General features: G+C 35.7%; 1 protein-coding gene across 1 annotated transcript in view; it reads right to left on the bottom strand.

Moving 5' to 3' along the window:
* LOC110469814 (dynein axonemal heavy chain 5) overlaps positions 1-19,501 on the bottom strand; it is a 125,050-nt gene that overhangs the window by 67,439 nt on the left and 38,110 nt on the right. Inside the window, 13 exon segments of the mRNA XM_085561441.1 lie at positions 4,034-4,220; positions 6,069-6,232; positions 7,475-7,605; positions 9,328-9,377; positions 10,171-10,357; positions 10,360-10,405; positions 11,318-11,380; positions 12,088-12,306; positions 13,496-13,731; positions 16,039-16,243; positions 17,578-17,711; positions 18,954-19,053; positions 19,132-19,322. Of these exon segments, the coding sequence (XP_085417567.1) occupies positions 4,034-4,220; positions 6,069-6,232; positions 7,475-7,605; positions 9,328-9,377; positions 10,171-10,357; positions 10,360-10,405; positions 11,318-11,380; positions 12,088-12,306; positions 13,496-13,731; positions 16,039-16,243; positions 17,578-17,711; positions 18,954-19,053; positions 19,132-19,322 (1,913 nt within the window).

The raw sequence follows: 19,501 nt of genomic DNA, 5'->3' as shown, positions 1-19,501 counted from the left end.
TTGTTATATTGTGCTTTATGCACCCCAGAAAATAATTGACTGGCCAACAGCTTACCTTTGGTACACATCTTACCTTTGAAGAACCTTCCAAGTCCTCAGAAATTCATCTGGTCTGAACAGTTGAAGACCACTACATATTTTCCAAGGCACCTTTCCGTATCTTTCACAGTTTCAGTTTTTCCGGTTCCTGCAGGTCCCACAGGTGCTCCACCCATGTTCATGCCCAAAGCTTGAGCCAAAGTGATGTAACATCTAAAAGGCAACTATCAATAGATTTCTATACAGTGCTAGAGGAACTTGCACAAGGTCTGATTTAAGGAGAAAAGGGAAGTGCTGAAATTATATTCCACTAATTAAAATTTAGATCAGTAAGGACAAAACCCTTTCACTTAGTCTCTGATGCAGGGAATATTAAGGTTCATTTCATCATACATAAAGTGAGAGAACAGATAATCCTCAATTATCAGCAATCTGTAAGATCACAAGAAGGGAAGAAAGCAGATACAGAAATGCTGCCTAATCTTAGTTTTAATAGCTTGAATACCGAGTTATTTTATCTGGAGTAGCTTTGAAACACATTATTCCATGGAGTACAATAATGAAAGATGTCTAACCTTTTCTTTCTCATCCATCTTTGAAATTTGATCACACAGTGCATCCCATTTTCATAAATGAACCATCTATGCATAATTCAGGAAAACACCAGCTAATAATTATATATCAAGACTAGCTCTAGAATTTTTTGTATGGAATAGTTAAAAAAATAGACTACAACCAACCAAACAATGCCTTTATTTTGCCAATGATAGATTATAAAACATTCTTTGTGCTATTTGAGTTAGACAGGTATATGTCTATGATAATAGGATTGCAATTCTTTCAACATCCTTTTAGATCAAAGATCTCCAAACTACTGCAGCTGAATAAAAAATGCTTTTCCTGTCTGTTCTTTCTTTTACTTTACCTGTCTGTTCTTTCTTAGCTCTTTTCATTAACTTGTCTGTAAACACCTACTTTTGTCTTATATCTCTACATATTTTATCTGTTGGATATATCAGATCCTCAGGTATGTTGGCTTCATGTACATAAGAATGCAAGTCACTTACATCATGAAAGTAGAGACCAGTGCAAGTATGTGGGAGAAGATTATTCACATTATATGGCACAGAAACAAAAATATTCAAGCATTCCATATCAAAGTACTGACTTTGACAAGGCTGTGAAGAATAAACTCTGTAGAGATCAATGTTGCATCCAACAGGAATGACAAAATTGCTCTTGTAAAAGCTGAGGTTTTGCAACAAAGATTAAAGGAATAAAATTAGTCTTTTTCACCTGTCTTGGCCTGTCAGTACAGCCCAAGAATTCATTCTGGTATGTAAAGCTCACATCAGTGACCTTAACCACCATTTTATCAGAATCTTCATTAAAATAAAATCTAAATTGTTTCAGCCACTCAAAGTCCATAGGGGTCTTGATATGCATGCAGCACTAAGAAGAGAGGGAAGACAAGCTGTGGCATTCATTGTTAACATTTACTTTCAAATTTATATTGTACCATCTAAGTACTAGATTCAAAGGTAGCACTGCAAACATAGTGAAATATAGTGGATAGTGGTGAATCTATCTGGATTTTTACCACAAAAATTGCTAATGTATTATTGTTCAATCACGTACTTAGGCGAGGAACTTCAGGTTTTAGATGAGTGTGTCAAAATTCTAAATACAAATTAACACTCCATAAGCCTCAAACAAGACTCATTTCAGTGTAACCTTAAAATTGCCATCCCTTTTAGTCCTCTCTGCCACTTTAGTTTTGCATGAGTCAGAAGTATATAATGTGATATTTGTAACTGCTATGAGAATTGTATGAAACCACATGCATATTGGGAAAAAAGATATTTCCTGCAGTGTCATGGTGCTGATACTATGTAAGGAATTCGACAGAACTGAGAATAAGTCACAGTTGCTCTATTGAATATTAAAACAGGATTTTAAAAAATCATTTAATTTGTATCTAAAAATTACACTTTACATAAAATTATTATACTAGAAATAATGTCACTATAGGACACGAGAAAGCACAACACAAGCCACTGCAATGGCATGGTAAAAAAGAAAAAGGTTTATTTTCTGACTCCAACTTTTATACTTTTCCAAAGGTGACAGTGGATTGGAGAGTGAATGGGCCACCTCTCCAAAGACATTGGACAAACCACCAGTACATCAACTTCCTCCACCCCCACGAAGTAATGCAAAACAATACGTTGTTTATAGAAAATGTGTGTGAAAGTTTTCTAACAGAATGTAACCTCAGAAAGCTTTAGAAAATCTTAAGAATCAGGGTGACAAAACAAATTATTCTACAATTAAAAGATAAATGCTGCCTATTAATAATGGGCCAAAAGTCAATAATTTTTTACTTGGACAGCTTAATTTCAGAATCAGGTCCGGGACTTCCTATAGGTAAAAGGGTATGTTAGCTTTAGTGTTATCAAGATAAATGCTTTCATTTTCCTTATTTTAGCATCCTGTGTCAGCATGAGAAGGTGTAAAGTGAATAAAGAAATCCCTGGGTAGTAATTAGGTATGCTATTGAAAGTAGAACAGAGAGAATACCAGCTTCAACCTTTTTCCTGTACTATAACTCTATATTAATTATATTTACTTGCAGAAATTCATTATGCAGTTCAGAAAAGGGAAAATTACTTGCAACAAAATGTATGAGGAAAAAGAAGTCCCTAACTGATCATGCTACAGAGGCATTATTAACTTTAGTGGACCAACATCAAACATGACAAAATTCTGCTATTGCTTGGGGAGAGGAAAAACCACTGAATTACTTAAAAGGAAATTAAGACTGGTTGAAGCAGCACCAGCACTTTTATTCCAGGACACATAATCATTACAGTAATGAAAATAAATGTTTATCTTATGAGGCCAGAGATCGTAGGTATCATAATATTTTCTTATCAATTCACATTATATTATGTGAAAAACCCCTCGTAATTCATTGTTAGTTTTTTAATACTTACAAGACCATCAAAAATGTCCCTCTGATCCACATGAATAGTGATTAATGTCTCATATTTAACTCACTCAAATGGACTAAGGTCTTTTGTTGTCATATCTATCAACATGTTCAGAAGTTCCAGGAAAATCTGGTTTGTCTTATGCATAACTTTTTATCCTGCTTGGCAAGAGTCAAAGCTTCTTCTGAGTCTCTTGTCCAAATCATTTGGATCTCCAATAACCCAACCTTAGGAAACACAGAAGTATATGCTTCATAATTGTTTCTCTTTCACCTAAAATGTACATTCACAGACACAGAAAAACTAAAGCAATTTTTCTCCTATTATTTGTATATAATTACTTTCTATGCATTCATACAGAGGCCATGTTTTGTGTGTCCCAACTGCATTCATAAACACAGTTAAACCTGTACTTCAGTCTTGTAGATACTGCCTACAGTGCATTGCTTATACAACTGCTCAATATAATTTACAGTATATATAAAAATACTATATGCAACAAATATACTTTATATAAATAATAACTAGGCAGTGAATAATTAGTGCTTCAATTTGAAATATTTTTATAGTAATTCAGAAAGCCTTCATTCCATTTATAACAACATTCCTGATCACAAGTGAAGCTTCTACTAAAAAATAATTTTCCCTCAACACTATGATCAGTCTCAAGTCTTTAGCAATACATAGCATCCTGAATATATGAACAAACATACAATTTTACTGCTTTTCCTCCAGTAGTCAAGTATTAAGCTTGTAAAGAAATAGTGTTAATTTCATTACATTAATTTATTGAATTCAGCATCCTTTTTAAACAGGAACTTAAGGGTAAGTTATTTTGGCTTCAGCTATGTGAAGCTGAAACTTAAAAGACTGAGATAGTTCAAATAAAATTAGATGCTAGTTCTGTGTTTAACACTGGCTGCAACTTTGAATGCAAAGACAGGAAAAAAACTTGATACATATATGAGAATAATTCTTCATTTGTTTAACAATGATATTACCTGGGCTGGATAAGTAGAAAGAAATGCAATAATCTCAAAACTTGTTTCCTGGATGTCCATAGCTGCTTGGCGAATAACTTGATGCAGGGATAGCTGGGATTCCTTCAACAGAAAGCTGAGCCAAACTTCCACATAACCTTCAGCCATTACAGGTCTAGTCAGCTCTACAGTCTCACCCTCTCGTGAACTGAATGACAATATACGATCATTATCTAATAAAAGAAAAAATATCTTGTGTTTTTAGATACATTATTTATCTTTACAATACCTCGTATTTTCCTGCAATCACTCCATTACTCTGATTTAAGTAACTAATAAATTTTATCAACTCGTTCAATGAAATGTAAAGACTATTAAATCATTATTTTGCTATGCAGAAAGGCTTTAAACAAAACACTGCCATGAACAAGGAGACAAAACCTAATATATTGACAATTCCTGAATCTCACTGAAGTTTCAATGGCAATCGTGTCCCATGTGCTCTAGAATGACCCTGTTTGAGCAGGTAGGCAGGAGCAGTCTACTCACTGTGGTCCCTTCGAACCTGGCATATTTTGTGATTCTGTAACATCCACTTTCCAGCCACAATAAAGGAAGCCTTGCCCCATTATTGGTGGGTTAGCAGCCCAACAGAATTTGCAGCCTTAGAATCAAAACTAATGAAAGGATAAAAGTTAAGGAACATGGAATATCCGAGGAATTTCAAAAGCATGGGGAGGGAATTATTTTCTAAGAAAATGCATACATAAGGAGAAAATGTTGCTATCTGTTCTTGTAAAAGTTATAAGAAAAGTGTTTTTCAACACTGTGTGTGAAGGTATAGTAAGGGTAGGTCAGAAACAGGAGAGACAGTATATACACTTTTTCTTAAAATCAAAACATGAATGGAAAAATACAAATACAGGCAATGTAAATATACAAATAATCTCATAAAGACTAAAAAGCTTATTTGAGAGAAAACCACAGAAAAAAGTTCAGTACATGGATGGATTTTTCTGAAATTTAAGCACTGGTGTAAATTTTTGTTTTGCTATTCTACATTAAGTTTTACTACATCATAAATGAGGATATTAAAAAATCTTAAATGAAGAAAGCCTACTCAGCATCAAATAGTTACTTAATAAAGTAAAACAGCTGAATGCCTTATGCAACCGAGTAGCTCTCTAATTTAGCAAGTATCAGACATTGTTAATGTGAAGGACTGCAACATTGAGGTGTGGGCAGTACATACCCTTTCATGGAACCTGACATTTTTAATGTTGTCAAACACATTCAGCAAATGTGCCTGGATATTGTGAGAGCTGGATGCCTGGCCAAGAATTTCTAAGAGAGCAGGATCTGACACAAAGAAGAATCGTGGAAACAGCAGGCACTTTTTCTCCAGGTACCAGTATTTTTTAAAAATTGGTAGAGAAACCAGGAGGGAGAAGATGGTAAGTGATATGGGTTAATTTATACATCCTCTACCCTTTAAAAGTGGTATTTCTCCCAATTTATTATACAATTTTTAGCTGAAGCAATGACAATTTTTATCCATCATACAGTCATGTTAAACATCTGCTTTAAAGCTACTGTTTTAGCATCAGAAATCATTTTATGGAAATCTTTTATTTGCTGTAATCTAAACACCAGTAAAAAGAAAATAAACTAAATTGAAATAAAATATTTCTACATTGAGTCTTTTACTTGCTATTTATATCTCTCAAGCCAAAGGTCTCCCAGGTCTATGAAAGGTATGAATGGGAGACAGAAATCTAGGCTGCCTTCTGGATTTAAACTAGGCTGAAACCAGGTTTGGTTTCAACAGAGACAATGAGTGACACCTTAGCCACAAATCGAATACTTATCCATGAGTTAGTTTCTTTGGAGATGTTGCATTACCCTGCTAACTTGTTTGCTCAGTTCAACTGCATTCATAGTAGAATAAGAACATGATAGTTTCAAAGTTCATGGGATGTACTTGAACAATTGCTTTTTCCCTGGTTACATAATGCACAACCATATGACTGAGAACATGGTCTCATGGTAATCTTACCCTGTGAGTGATTTCTGACAGATTTCAAGCTGTTCCAGTAAATGTGGCAATAACTGTCCCATTATCTCATCTCCAACACGGCACTGAACAACATTGGGTGTTTCATGAGCTTGGGCCATGATCCTCACCCAGGATTTATCAATGTTAGAGAAACGCTTTGCTTCCTGTTGAAACATGACAGTGAATATAGAATGAAAGAAAGGGAGGAAGGAAAAGAGAAGAGGGAAAAGGCACCTGCTTGCAGAACCAGCACCCAGCAATCTCAACAGTAATCAACTCACTAGTAATCATGTCTTTTAGAAATACTTCAGCTTAGACACAATTATTTCTGCTTACACAATAGAGCTTATTTTATACTTGGCTGTCAAGCCTACTATGTACATTCTCTTACATTTCTAGAGAAAAAGACAGAAAACTCATTATATTTGAATTGAAGCTTCCAATCTGAAGAATTTTTTTTTCTAAAACTAAAGTTCATCTTTAATTTGAAAAACCATGCAGAAAGTTTAAGATAAGGATTCTTAGATACTACTATGCTAGTAATAAGTATTACTACACAAGGCTACTACTAGGCACAATGTTTTAATACATATTAGCTAACAGCTTTACAATCTAGAAATCAAAAGATCAAACAGATCATATGATGTTATTATTCTTTCTCACACACTGGCACTGCTCATCTAATTTCCTAGCAACACCAGTTTTGTTAAATATTAAAGAAAGTAAATTTATGTTACTGTATCAATTATGACATCACAGTTAAGTTTTATTCTTAAAACGTTGATAAGCAAGCTGAAAAAAGGCATGTCTAGAAACTTTTGGAAGCTGTCTTTCTATATCATCACCAATAAAAAGAGCTTCTAACTAAATCCACAAGTTCTGCACAGTCAGCCAGTTCTCAGTTATATACGTTGTGTTGGAAAGATAGTGCACCCATTTCTGAATCTCTGTCTTGAATGGTGTATTGTATCTACAATGGAAAAAAAAAAAAAAGAGGCATTTCTTTATTTCAAGAAGAAAACAAGACTCTTGAAAAGCAGCATATGTCACAGGATGAGGACCAATTTTTATGTTTAAAATTTTTCAAGTGAAAGTATATAAACTTAATTCAGCTTGTTGGCAGTTCTAAATCCAATCAGTTCCACCTTGCTGCTGTGTACACAAGGTGTATAGCACAGCTCTGATCCAACAGAAAAGGGATGGGAGCACGACTTCAATTTCACTCCAAGGTAAAGGGACTACTCAACATCTTGAAAGCTGTAAACTCACAGAGTTCCCGAACTCTCCTAAACTCCTGCTTTTGAGCATCTGCCTGATGATCAGGTTCTGTGTTCCTTATTTATCTGTGTCTTTTGGCATGTGAAACCAGATAAACTGAAGTTCACTCTAATTGGGACTTTCAGCACCTTTGCCACGAGGCAATGACGTATCGCAGGGGCAGAGTAGCAGTGCCTGTCACGCCCATAGCATGCCTGCCATAGCCAGGCGGTGTTCTCTCTTATGTCTCCACTTTCTTGCATCAATGAAAACTTTTCAGCTGTTTATTCAAAAAATCAGAGCTGCAGCAACATGCTTTCAAAATAACTTATTGAGGGGATAAACGAGATACAGTAAGAACAAGCCCATGAACAAGGACAAGCAAGCTCTTAGGTTTTATCTAGATGTTTCTTTACCTTCTTATCTGTGATAGATTTGTTCACTAAAACAAAGTCTTTTGCTAATATTTTTACCTCTCCCTCCATTCCCTCCCTCCCTTTCCTGTTACCTGTTATTCATGAGAGAACCAAAAATCATCAAGCTGTCCTCCAGTGCAGCAATAGTTTCTGATGTGCTGTCACCTCTTAAAAGAAGCTCCCCACGAGTTTTAAAGTTTCCAAAGACAAACATCTTGTTATCCCATTCAGCTATCACTTGTTTTGACTTACGCTTGATGTCTCTCTCCTTCACAGGACTTATGCAGATATCCTTTTAAATAAAGAGGCTGTCAAAACAAGATATGAATCCTTCAAATCCCTGGTATACTAATCTAGCTCTTATTTCCTTTAACACTAAGTAACATTAGGCTCAGGAGCAAGTATTTAGTGGAAAGGTCTACAGATATACAAACACCATAGCTAATAATCTGTATACCACATCACAATTTAATCAACCCTGGGGGGAATAAAATAATGACATAGTGAATACTTTTCATAAGTTTAATGTAACAAAGCAAGGTACCCTCACAAATGGCATGACTTAAAAAAAAATAAGTTGACACCACAATATATTTGTGTCATAATTTTACAAAAATCTGAAGTGATAGTCCATTTCTCTGTTCTTTTTACAGGAATGTTCTGATTTCCTTCTTGCTACTGATACTCCTATACTATACAAGCAGATTGTTGGTTTCACATTTCTATATTTCTTCCTTCACAATACCTCTATTTCCTCTTTATGTCTTAGTAATGGAGCTTCCATTATATTCCTCAGTTTGAATGTTTCACTCTCCACATCAAATCTGTGTTCACTGAGATCCATAATCTGGTTCCAGTGCCGAGGTATCATTGCTTTACTTGACATGTTCTCAAGCAATGGGCAACACTCACTGAAGTCCTCTGTGGTCTTCAGTAGGTCAAGAAAAGGCTGCCATTCCTTTACAGCACAAGGGAGTTTATGGCACTTGTGGGAATAACACCCTCCAGCACGGTGTGGGTGGATGGAGGCAGAGATCTCTGAAGTTTGCTCTTGGGGAAAGAGGTTTATTGGGGGTGCAGGAAGGTCCTGCCTTGTGCTCCCAGGTGTAGCACATGGCTGGGCCTGAGAGGGTGGGGGAGGGGAGAGACAAAAGGAGGGTTTAGGAGAGGGGAAGCCCCAGGAGGGGAGGAAGTTCCAAGAGGGGGGAAGAGGTTCCAAGAGGGCGCGTGGCCCCTCGGAGCCCCTTTATCAGGGGCTCCTAGGTGGGTTGGGATAAGGCATGGGCCAATGGGGTTACAGGCACTAATGTTTTAGGGGGAGGGTACAAAGGTGTGGGATGAGCCATACATCTTTTGGGGGGTGGGATGGAATAGCCCATTTCACCCCTAGACTCATCCGAGGGCAGGAGTGTCATCCAGCTGGCTGGGAGAACTGTTCTCATCCTGGCTGTATTATTTATGAGCAATCATATCTATCTATCATCTGCAATAGGCACCTACATGGAGATAAAGCAAGCTTTTTCAAAGACTTTAAAATATTCCTTCTTTAAAATCACATGATATGGTTTTAACAGCAGAGCACATACCTTCCAAATTCAGTTTACCTTTAATTTGGAGTTTCTCTACATGCTTCTCCCTGTGAGAAAATATTTTTCCAGTTTCTTTCAATAACTGATATCTAGGTAGGCACCTACAGCTTCCCCTTAAGGAGTGTAGCTGCATAATTCTAATAATTCTGTGCAAGAGATCTTCAAAATCAGTTGAAATGTTCTAATCTCAATTTCATCTTGTGGTGAGACTGATGATATGCATTGCTCTGAGCTCTAGGAAAAAACTCCTTCCCAAGGTTTACTTCTTTATTTTTTTTTGATTCCTGGTTTGATGAAACATTCAGCTTCTATGTATACAATATAACCCATTTTGTAGAAAAACTATTCATCAATTCACTAACTTGCCTTTGACATCTAGCAAAAAAAAAAAATCTCTCATGAACAAAAATACTACAATAAAACTTGAAACTTTCCTTCATGGACAAAGTAAATTACAATTTTAACATATTATTTTAAAAGGTAGACAAGAATCTGTCTAAGGAGTAATAATGCTCAGCATTTAGAATCTAAATTTTTCTTGATTTTTATTACACTGCTAATGGATACATTTTTCAATTTAAATTTATGTTTTTCATGCCTCACTAAATAAATACATACTCATATATGCTTATTGGTATATATACACCAATATTTTATATATATATATATATATATATATATATATATATATATATATATATATATGTGGAGTTGCGCTATTTGTATGTTTTACAATGAGGGGCGGGAGCGCGGCATATATATATATACACCATATATAACCAATTATAATAATAATCAAGAAGTACTTTAGGCAGCTTTAACACACCATCAGTTTCTTACCTGTTCTGAAATTCCATAAGTTCACTGTTAATTTTTTCAATGTCTAATTCCAGCCAAAGAATATCATAGTAGCCACTGATTGAATCAATGACACTGTTATATAGATTATAGAGATTTTGCAACAGATTCAGCTGCTTCTTTATTTCAAGCAGGTGAGGACATCGAGTAACTGGCAAACCAAAAAGTCTCCACCTGTACAGGTAATGCATTTCTGAAAGAGATTAACACATCGATTCTGAGAAAGAAAAAGAAAAACATTAAACAAAATAGCTAAATAATAATAAATAAATTAAAAGTTAATACAAACTACTAAATATTCAAGATCCAAAATTATTATTAAAACTGAATTAGACTAAAATCTAGGAAAGAATAGAAAGCTACAGAGAAAGTAACTGCTTACTCTGACAACAGTTTTGTCAACAATTTTCTTGAGAAAAGTAACTTTTAGCTAGCTTGGAGGCACATCTCTAGAAGCTGACAGGAAAACCATTTACTTCATGTGGCACAGTGACAGAACAATAAATGCTAAGACTGCCTTTGAAAAAGGTGAAGTATAACACACAAAGAAATAGAAAGGTGGATACAGCAAATTCTACCTCTCCAAGTATGCTGTACAAATCTTATTGACTGTTGAAGAAAGAATTACTACCATTAAAGCAGAAAAGAAAAACATAATTTAATTGTCAATTGCAATATAACTCAGAGAACATAGTAGGAAGTAAAATGAATAGCAGTATGGGAAAAGCAGAAACATTAAATTTGTTATTGTAGGAAATAGATATTAATAATGCTACAAAGAGAGACGTCAACCAAAAAAAAAAAAAAAAAAAAAACCAGTAAAGAACAAATAGTCTATAGCCAAATACATTAAACTTGTGGGAAGACTCTCATCAGAATATTGTATCTAGCAATCATTACTCATTATCTATGCAGCCTTTCTGTTAACTCCTAAAAAAAAAATGGATTTTAACAGAACTCCTTGCAAATGCATAGAAAAATTCCAACATAGCTTTCACTAAGAAAAAACAGGCTTTGCCAAATCAGTAACCCTGTCTATCGATGAAAGTTCATTCAACTACTGAGATTCCTTCTCAGAGCCTTTATGTGTTAGCTCACTTGTACTAAGTTATGTTAGAATTAACAGCACCTGGAATATAGTAAGCATGTCATTGGCTTCCTGAGGTGTTAAACCAAGCACCATTGGCCAATTCTAAAATGAAAAAAAAAAAAATCAATAAATCAATTTAGAGGGTGAGAATAACCAAAACTTATTTCTAATCAGCATTTTCCAAATGCTAACCTCAAACAATTTTGCAGCCTCCAGATCCCCTCCACAGATCAGATATCAACAGAACCAAAGGATGACAGTTAATCTACTAAACACTATTTTAAATGGATTTTTTAAATTCAAATAAGACAACTAATTGTATTTTTAATGCAGAAACTTTCAATTACACTGCAAAAGCTATGAAGTCATAGCTCATTTTTTGAGTAAAAGTCAGCATTACTTAAAAGATGATGCAAGATTAGTTCACCTTCATTCATTCGAATGAAAAAGAATGTGAGAGCTTAAGTCCCTTGTACATATATCAGAAAGAAAGAATAGTTTTCTGATGCTAACATAATTTATCATTAATCCTAGTCTTCGCATTTGTTCCTGATAACTAGATGCTTTCCAAAAACCTTAAACATCTCAATTCTTAATTTTTAGGAACTGATTACCAGCGTTACTTTCATCAGCCATATACAAAACATTAAACAAACCTGCCCTGAACTGAAACCCAAACACCATCTTAACAAGAATAAACCTATTCAACAGTCAGGGCCCGTCCCATCAATTAGTCAAATCCAAAAACCTTCCCATGTTCCCATCTCTCCTTAAGAATTTCTCTAATAGAATAAAATAGAAACACATGCCTGATCATAATCTGAGTAGAACTGTGAACAGTCTTCAGTAAAAGTCTTCACAGCACTAATAAGCTCTCCTCTGAAGTTCGGGTGCAAAGCAACAACCTCATCCTGCACTTCATTTGCACAGATTAGCAATTTTTCCCAAGTGTAGTGCAACATGTTCACCTTCTCTGTCTCTTCCTTGGCAACAAGTAGATCATATTTGCTCAACATAGCATAAGATTCCTGCCAGAAATTTGGATCAAGATACATAAAAGGGTATCTTCAATTAACTTTATAAACATATATGGAAAACATGTATTTAAAATGGTAACATTTAACATTTTTTCAGAACAGAGAATGATTTGTTAGAAAAAAAAATTCTGTTCTTCTTGCATAGCCATTATCAAAATTGGGCAAACCAATACCAACCTGGAAGAAACATCTGCATTTTTTTCTCAGAGCATTGATATCAGCTTACATCACCAACATATGAACAGTCTACATAGTGAAAACCCTTAGTGATTTTTCACTAAAACACAAATTATATTGACTTTCTATAAATTAGCACAGGGTAGGGTAGCAATAAACCTGTGGCAATTTCATTTGAAAATTTTTTAATGAAGTGGAATTATTTCCATTCATACTTTCCAATTTGATCAAATTGTAGCCAAATTGCAAAAATGGAAACATAACTGTCTACTGCAACACTGTGGAAAGTATGCCAACCTCCCTTTCTGAACTGAAGAATCACTTCTTGTACCTCGGGACTCAAGGCTCCTGCTTGCAGAATTGGAAATTTATAATGAAACTATGGGCAATCAGGAATCATGAACATGTCTTAGGAAGAAGAATTCTACTGAAAAATCAAAGGTGCATTTTGCCATATTATAGCATTCTTAAATAAATACTCTGTTCGGGACTGCAGAGAAACAGTTACCATCTGTTTTTAAGCCTGCCATTTGTCATATGTTCAATAAATGCATTCTATCACATTAACTTTTTTTTAGGAAGTCATCTGTTTTTGTTTATTTTCATTTATACAGCTGATAAAAGCAATCAATCTCGTGTAGTCTGCTTAATATTAGCTTTTTACTCCTCTTAAGGCTTAGCTAAAAAAAAAATTAGGAATCTCATTTCTTTTCGAACACAGACTTCTTCCACAAAGTATGAAAAGATTTCTTGCATTAAATACCTGTATTCTCATCTTCCTCTTACCTACATCACTCAATTTCTACACTGTTCACTAAACCTCACCTCAGCAAGTTTACATTTGCCCAAATCAGAATTTCACACAAAAATGTTTACAGAAACACAACAGGTCTGTCACTCAACATTCAACACATATTAAATCATACATTTTCAAAGTTCACTGTTAACCTTTAAGCCAGAAAATAACTTCTTTCTTGAAACATGCAACATTCCTACTAGGTACCTCAATGGGGCCAATACGGGAGTCAATAGAGATCTGTAGTTCTCCGATCTCTTTTAAAGCTGACATGGCTATTCTGATGTCATCTTGGTCTGTGATGCTGAGATTTAATTTCTTGCCAGTTTCCTCTATAAAAGTCAAAATAGCTTCCATCTGTGTTCTGTACTTCTTATTGCAATGATACCCCAGCAAAGTCATCAAGGCTTTAGTTTCTGATCTAAGTGCTAGCTTCAGATCAACTAAAAATATTAAACAACAAATAGATATTAGACATTGCAGGTATTTGTTAAGATGCACTTTCAATCTTTTTAATTACATTTGATCTCTTCAGTGGCAGTTCAGGTTTTTCGATCTAACCCTTCACATATAGAGATGATGAAATCACATGGGCACCTTGAAGGGGTTTATAAAATTGCTTGCAATTCACAATTGCTTTCCACCTGTTCTCCTCAGAATTTACCATCTTTTCTACTGGAAAGATCATCTAAAAACATTGAACAATTAATAAATATTAGAGATCATATATATTTTTTTTAGAATGTGCCTACTGGAAAGATGAAGTTGGTCTCCATACTTGTCATCTTGCTTATTTACCATTATACAAACTTCTGTCCTATATATCACTAATGAATTTATTCATATTCTCATCTAAAACATTTTCCAAAATTAATCTTAAAAAAAAATAACATGAGGAGGAAATTAGGAGTCTAATTATGAAAGCTGAAGAAACAAAGTTTGATCATAGTGTTGGTGGAATTGTTAGATAGAAAGGGGTTCAGCCGTCTCACTGCATGCAATTGGGCAAGGAGAAAAGTAACAAACTTATCATCTTACTCCCATGAAATATGTACCCCTGGGAATCAGTGACAGAAGGATGGGCAAACATCTACCATCCAACTCATAAGCGAGCAGGCATATCCAGGTGAGGCAATAAACTCCAGATGAGCCTTACAGATATTCTTGTGTTAGTGTTTTCTTTGCAGCATTTACAGCCAGAACAGCAAACAGCCCTTCTCTCTCACTTTCTCCTTTCCATTTTAATCTAGCTTACTGACATGGTTTGACACTGGCACAATGCCAGTGCCCCCATGAAAATGTGGTCCCTCCATTGAATGCTGTGAAGTGGAATCTAGAACAGAGCAAAGCAGGCCCAAGCTTAATAACAGGGAAAAAAACTTTATTAAGCTACTACTACAAAAGAAAAAAAAGAAAGGAAAAAAAGGAAAAAAAAACACACAAAGATCAAATGAAAACCTTGCAAAGCATTCCTCCCCCCACCACCCAACTCCAACAAACCACAGTGAGACACAATCTGGACCCCAGTCAGGTTTCCACCCTCCAAACAATCGATACTCAGGCCTTCGAGGGAGACAGAGTCTCTCCTGTGCCACAGACCCCCAAGAAAACACAGCTCCACATCCTGTGTTTCCATGTCACACATGGCACCACCCGGAGAAAAGTTTGCCATTGTGACCCTTCTCCTTTCCATGCACAGTGCTCTCACCACCAAATGCATGGATGGACGGACTGCTTTTAGGATTTTTCCTTTCAAAGAAGCCCTGCCAAGAGGGGAGAAAACAACAGTTCAGTTTTTCATTGTTTGGCACCACAGTCCCCCCCATTTTCCATTTCCCCTGGGGCCGAGGGCTCAAGAACAGAGATCTTCTTCTCTTCTCTTTCCTTTCCAGGACAGGGGGATGCCACCACAAACCCCCTAACCTTTTCTCCGTTCACTCCACTTTTGTCTTTTCCCAGCTGAAGCAGGTCTCTTGACTCACTGGTATCCTCCCAAAACACAGTCTCTCTTGGAGGAGAAGATTGGTTCAGGTTGTGGCTAACATGGAAAAGTCCAGCCAAAAGCCACTCCTTGTCCCCCTTCCATCTAGAATTCCTCCTTCTAACATCCCAGGGTCCAAGGTGTCCCTCTTCCTCTCTTTCAAACCGAGGAGGGGAAAGGAAAAATCACAAGCTTTCATTTCTCAAGGAAGGGTTAAAAGTCCGAACTCCCAGGGATGGCTCGATGCCCGGACATCCAGCAACTCCCACGCACTGGGCACCTTGCAGTGTACCCCCCAGCTCCTCCCTCGCGATGGAATTGCTGACAGAACTGCCGCTGTCTCTTTCTCTCTCCCTCTCGGGAGATAAACTCTGGGTGGGGGGGAACGGAGACATCCCAGATTTCTTACACCCTTCCATCTGCAGGGGCCAGCCCAGTTCCAGTCCTTCCACCACCCTTGGGCCTACCTTTATCAGGTCATGGGGCTTCCCCTCCCCCACTCAACTCGTTACTGAGCAGGGGAGAGCCCGCACTGCTCGCTGACCGGAACCAAAGAGAGCGAGTTCCCCTGGGAATTCTGCTTTTAACCCCTCTGTGTTCTCAGAGGCGTGTCCACCTTCAATTGGTCAATATCCAAATTGACCTCTTCCTTCCGGAAAAAATTCTCTTTCCGTGTCAAACCACGACACTTACCCATCCAAAACTGCCCCACCTCTCCTTCCTACTGGAGTCAGAAAGTACATGTCTCTGGAGAGAAGCTGAACTCTACCAGTGTACAGTGCAATAGTTCTCATGCAGACATATTCAGGCTCAGAATTAATTTTCAGGTCCAGGCCTTGGAAGTGCAGAATTTCAGATTCAAACTCATAGAGTAATGGGTTTCCCAACATGAATTTGTCAATGGTTTCCTCCTTGTCTCTCTGCCATATATGGTGGTAACAACTAAACCTCTCCAAAGCTGTAACAACTTCCTGAAAGACATTTACAAGTTCAAAGGAAGATTCTCAGCATCATGTATATAGCATGCATATAATTTCTTAGCAGCTGCTCATTAGAGTACACTACAAACTCCATCATAGATCAGGTTGAATCACCTCACGAAATAAAAGGTTGCTGGTAAATTTATGCTAAAGCGTAAGTTCCATTACTGATCACATTATGCCAGAAACCCTATGTTCATCACATCTAATTTGTCGGACTAGTTAAAACATTTGCCAATTAAGTGAATCTTCAGTCAATAAAATCATTGGAATTACTGGGAAGTAAAGTTTAAAACTAGGATACAGTACACTTGTCCTTCCCTGCCATTTCTTCGGCTATAAACTGAAACCTGAGCTCCAGGGCCCACCACAAAAAGAAAAATTCATTCTGAAATAATGAAGCTATGAGACAATTTTTTTAACATTAATTTCTACACTCACAGGTCTCTTTGATTGGAATATAATTTAATGAGTGTGAAAGAGAATTATTCTTTTGGTTCTCAGGAGCTCAGAAAAGTGTGAGAAAGTTAAAGTTAATTCATCACTGCATCTAATTAAACAAGTAAATGAGAGATGAGTGCAATGAGAAATAATCCACATCATGACTTACAATAAATATAGTACATGCAAGCATTTAACTCTGGCCAAATTATAAAAGTTTACAATATGACAAAATACCATATATGAAAATACCATGATAACTATCCACCATTATCAACTACTCAGCAACAGCCTGGTAGTTATGCTTTAGTATCACTGAATTTACTATGCCTTGAGTCAAAGATTTTCACATAGCAAGACATAAAAGATTGGACCAGCCCCAGAAGAAACTGATGCAGAGCTCCCTAAAGAAATACAGTTTACGAAGAGTGCATAGAATAAGAACAAGGCAAAGAAGTTATGCATATCTTTTAAGATACATCCTAACCTACACAAGCAAATCCTATGCAGCATTTTACAAATGCCAATCTGATAGCAAATTTTCCTCTAAAAACCTTCATAACCTCTTTGTAATGTGGCAGAAATCATGCTGGCTTCATTAGCTACACACAACACAGCTACACTAAAGAGTTTTTTATGATGTTTTAATTTATGCAATATTCAAAACCCCAAGTCTTGGAGCAGAGTACATTTAATGCATGTTATACTTTTAAAGCATATTTGCAAATTTTCAGCCAAATGTTTTCCTTCCACCATCCAAATTTTTTTCATTATTACATTTAATCACAGCTTTAAATGCCTACCCTTATTACCCGAGGATATTAAAAGCAATACATTAATATCCCTCAGATAGTGATATCAAGTTACCATCTCAATTGTCTTCCCCCTTTTGTAGAATTAATGGCACTGCTGAGTAAAGATACTAATTCAATAATTTCTTTGTTCCCTGAAACATTCCTGAAGTAGCTCTGGCTTTGCACTGCATCAGATGAACTGAGTGATGCTGCATCTGATACACTATCTATAAAATAAGATTCAAATACAGAAGCAGGCTTAGGACAGACATACTGGTTAGGAGAAGTAAATTCCTATAGACAAAACAGAATGACATTTTATCAATAAGCATGCACTTTAAAGTTAGGTGTTCCTAAAGGCAACTAGAAGTTAAGAAGGCAAACAAATTCATAGAAATCTCCATTTTAGTAAAATTGTTCCATCCAGGTACCCTGTCAAATTTGGAACAAGTTCCACACCAATCTTTCAAACAGATTATTTCTTCTTCTCTTCTCCCTCAAGGTTTATTCTTTATGCTTCACCTAAGTGATTTATTTATATTATCAGCATTTGCTTACTTATATATTAGCACTAAGCATTTTTATTTTCTGAAATACCCCACAATTTACAATTTGAAATACAAATTAACATTAACTCTGAGAATTTGGCCATAACCAGTCCCCAAAAAAGACATCATCAATTTTTTTTCCATCTCTTGCAAGCAAAATTCTTAGTTTTGAAAGATTAATTTAACTTCTTAACCAGTTCAAGTATTACTGTCTTACTTTTTAGGTGCATAAGAGAGAGCTAAGCTAAAAAGTCTCAAATGTAATTTTTTTAGTATCTCATGTACAATGTAAAACAATTAACTTTGTTTTATTTTAAACTATTTCAGAAAATAAAAACTCAATCAAAGATACCATCTTAAATTTTCTTGAACTAATGACTTCTTCTAATAACAACTTAATGTCTTGTCACAAAACAGAATAATGAAAATCCTTTTAGAAATTCTAGTCTATTCCATCATTTACACAATCTTCTCTACAGCAATATTACAATTTACATAGATGTTTTTTATTCACTACCAGGTACTGTGAAAGTTCAACTTACCCTTCTGAAAGGATAAGCACAAGTTCTAACATGCCATTTGAACATGCCAAATTACAAACCACACTGGATAATCATGAAAGATTATTCTGTAGCAAAATAACTATAATTGTAAACAATATATATATTATAACCCAAAGTATTAAAACTCTTCAAGAAGCCCAAAAAAATCCCCTTATTCAAATCCACAGAACAACAAATGGAAAACCTGGTTTCTAACCAGAGACTTCTTCTCTGAAGCAATTTAAAATCTATGAGGTTGTTTAAAATATATCAAGTCTACTATTTTTGATGTATTTTGTAATTAATATCTTCCAATACTTTCTGTATAAATCACATTTACCTAACACTCAAATTTACTGATGTCAGAGTTTATCATTACCATGGAAGTTTTTCTTTCCAGTCTATTTCATTCCATCATCAGAATTATTGTCTCTGCTCCAAGTGTGCAACAGAAAAACTTTTCTCTCTAACACTTTCTCCTGAAGAGAGAGCAACGTTTATTTTTCATTTGCAGTTTTGAACCATTAGTTCTAAGTAAGGCTGTTAAAGACACTAACCTTGGATATTCTCTCCTTACTCCAATGTTGAACTCCTTTCATTACTTTCACAATACTATCTACAGCTTTATTAAGCATCTGCTGTACCTCATCCAAAGAGGGTGTCATGATGATATTAGGTATAGATAGGTTAATATTAGTCCTAATTATAGGATAGGCACCTTTTTTCTGCTTAGATATACTGTGATTTTCTAAATAAAAGACAAAAACAGAAGACAAACACAAAACAAAAAGGCTGTTCATATTTTTTTCAAGACATCAAACTAGGAATTGTTTTGATATAAACCAACAAACCTATCTCCTATTGTAGAGTATTGAGTGTAATTTCTGAAGGGAAAAAGAATTCCTGAAGTACAGCTAACCCCTACAG

This window comes from Lonchura striata, chromosome 2, assembly GCF_050655825.1.
Source record: "Lonchura striata isolate lonStrDom1 chromosome 2, ASM5065582v1, whole genome shotgun sequence".
Classification (NCBI taxonomy): Eukaryota; Metazoa; Chordata; class Aves; order Passeriformes; family Estrildidae; genus Lonchura; species Lonchura striata.
The sequence above is the reverse complement of the archived record's forward strand: the minus strand, read 5'-3'. Positions and strand labels throughout refer to the sequence as shown.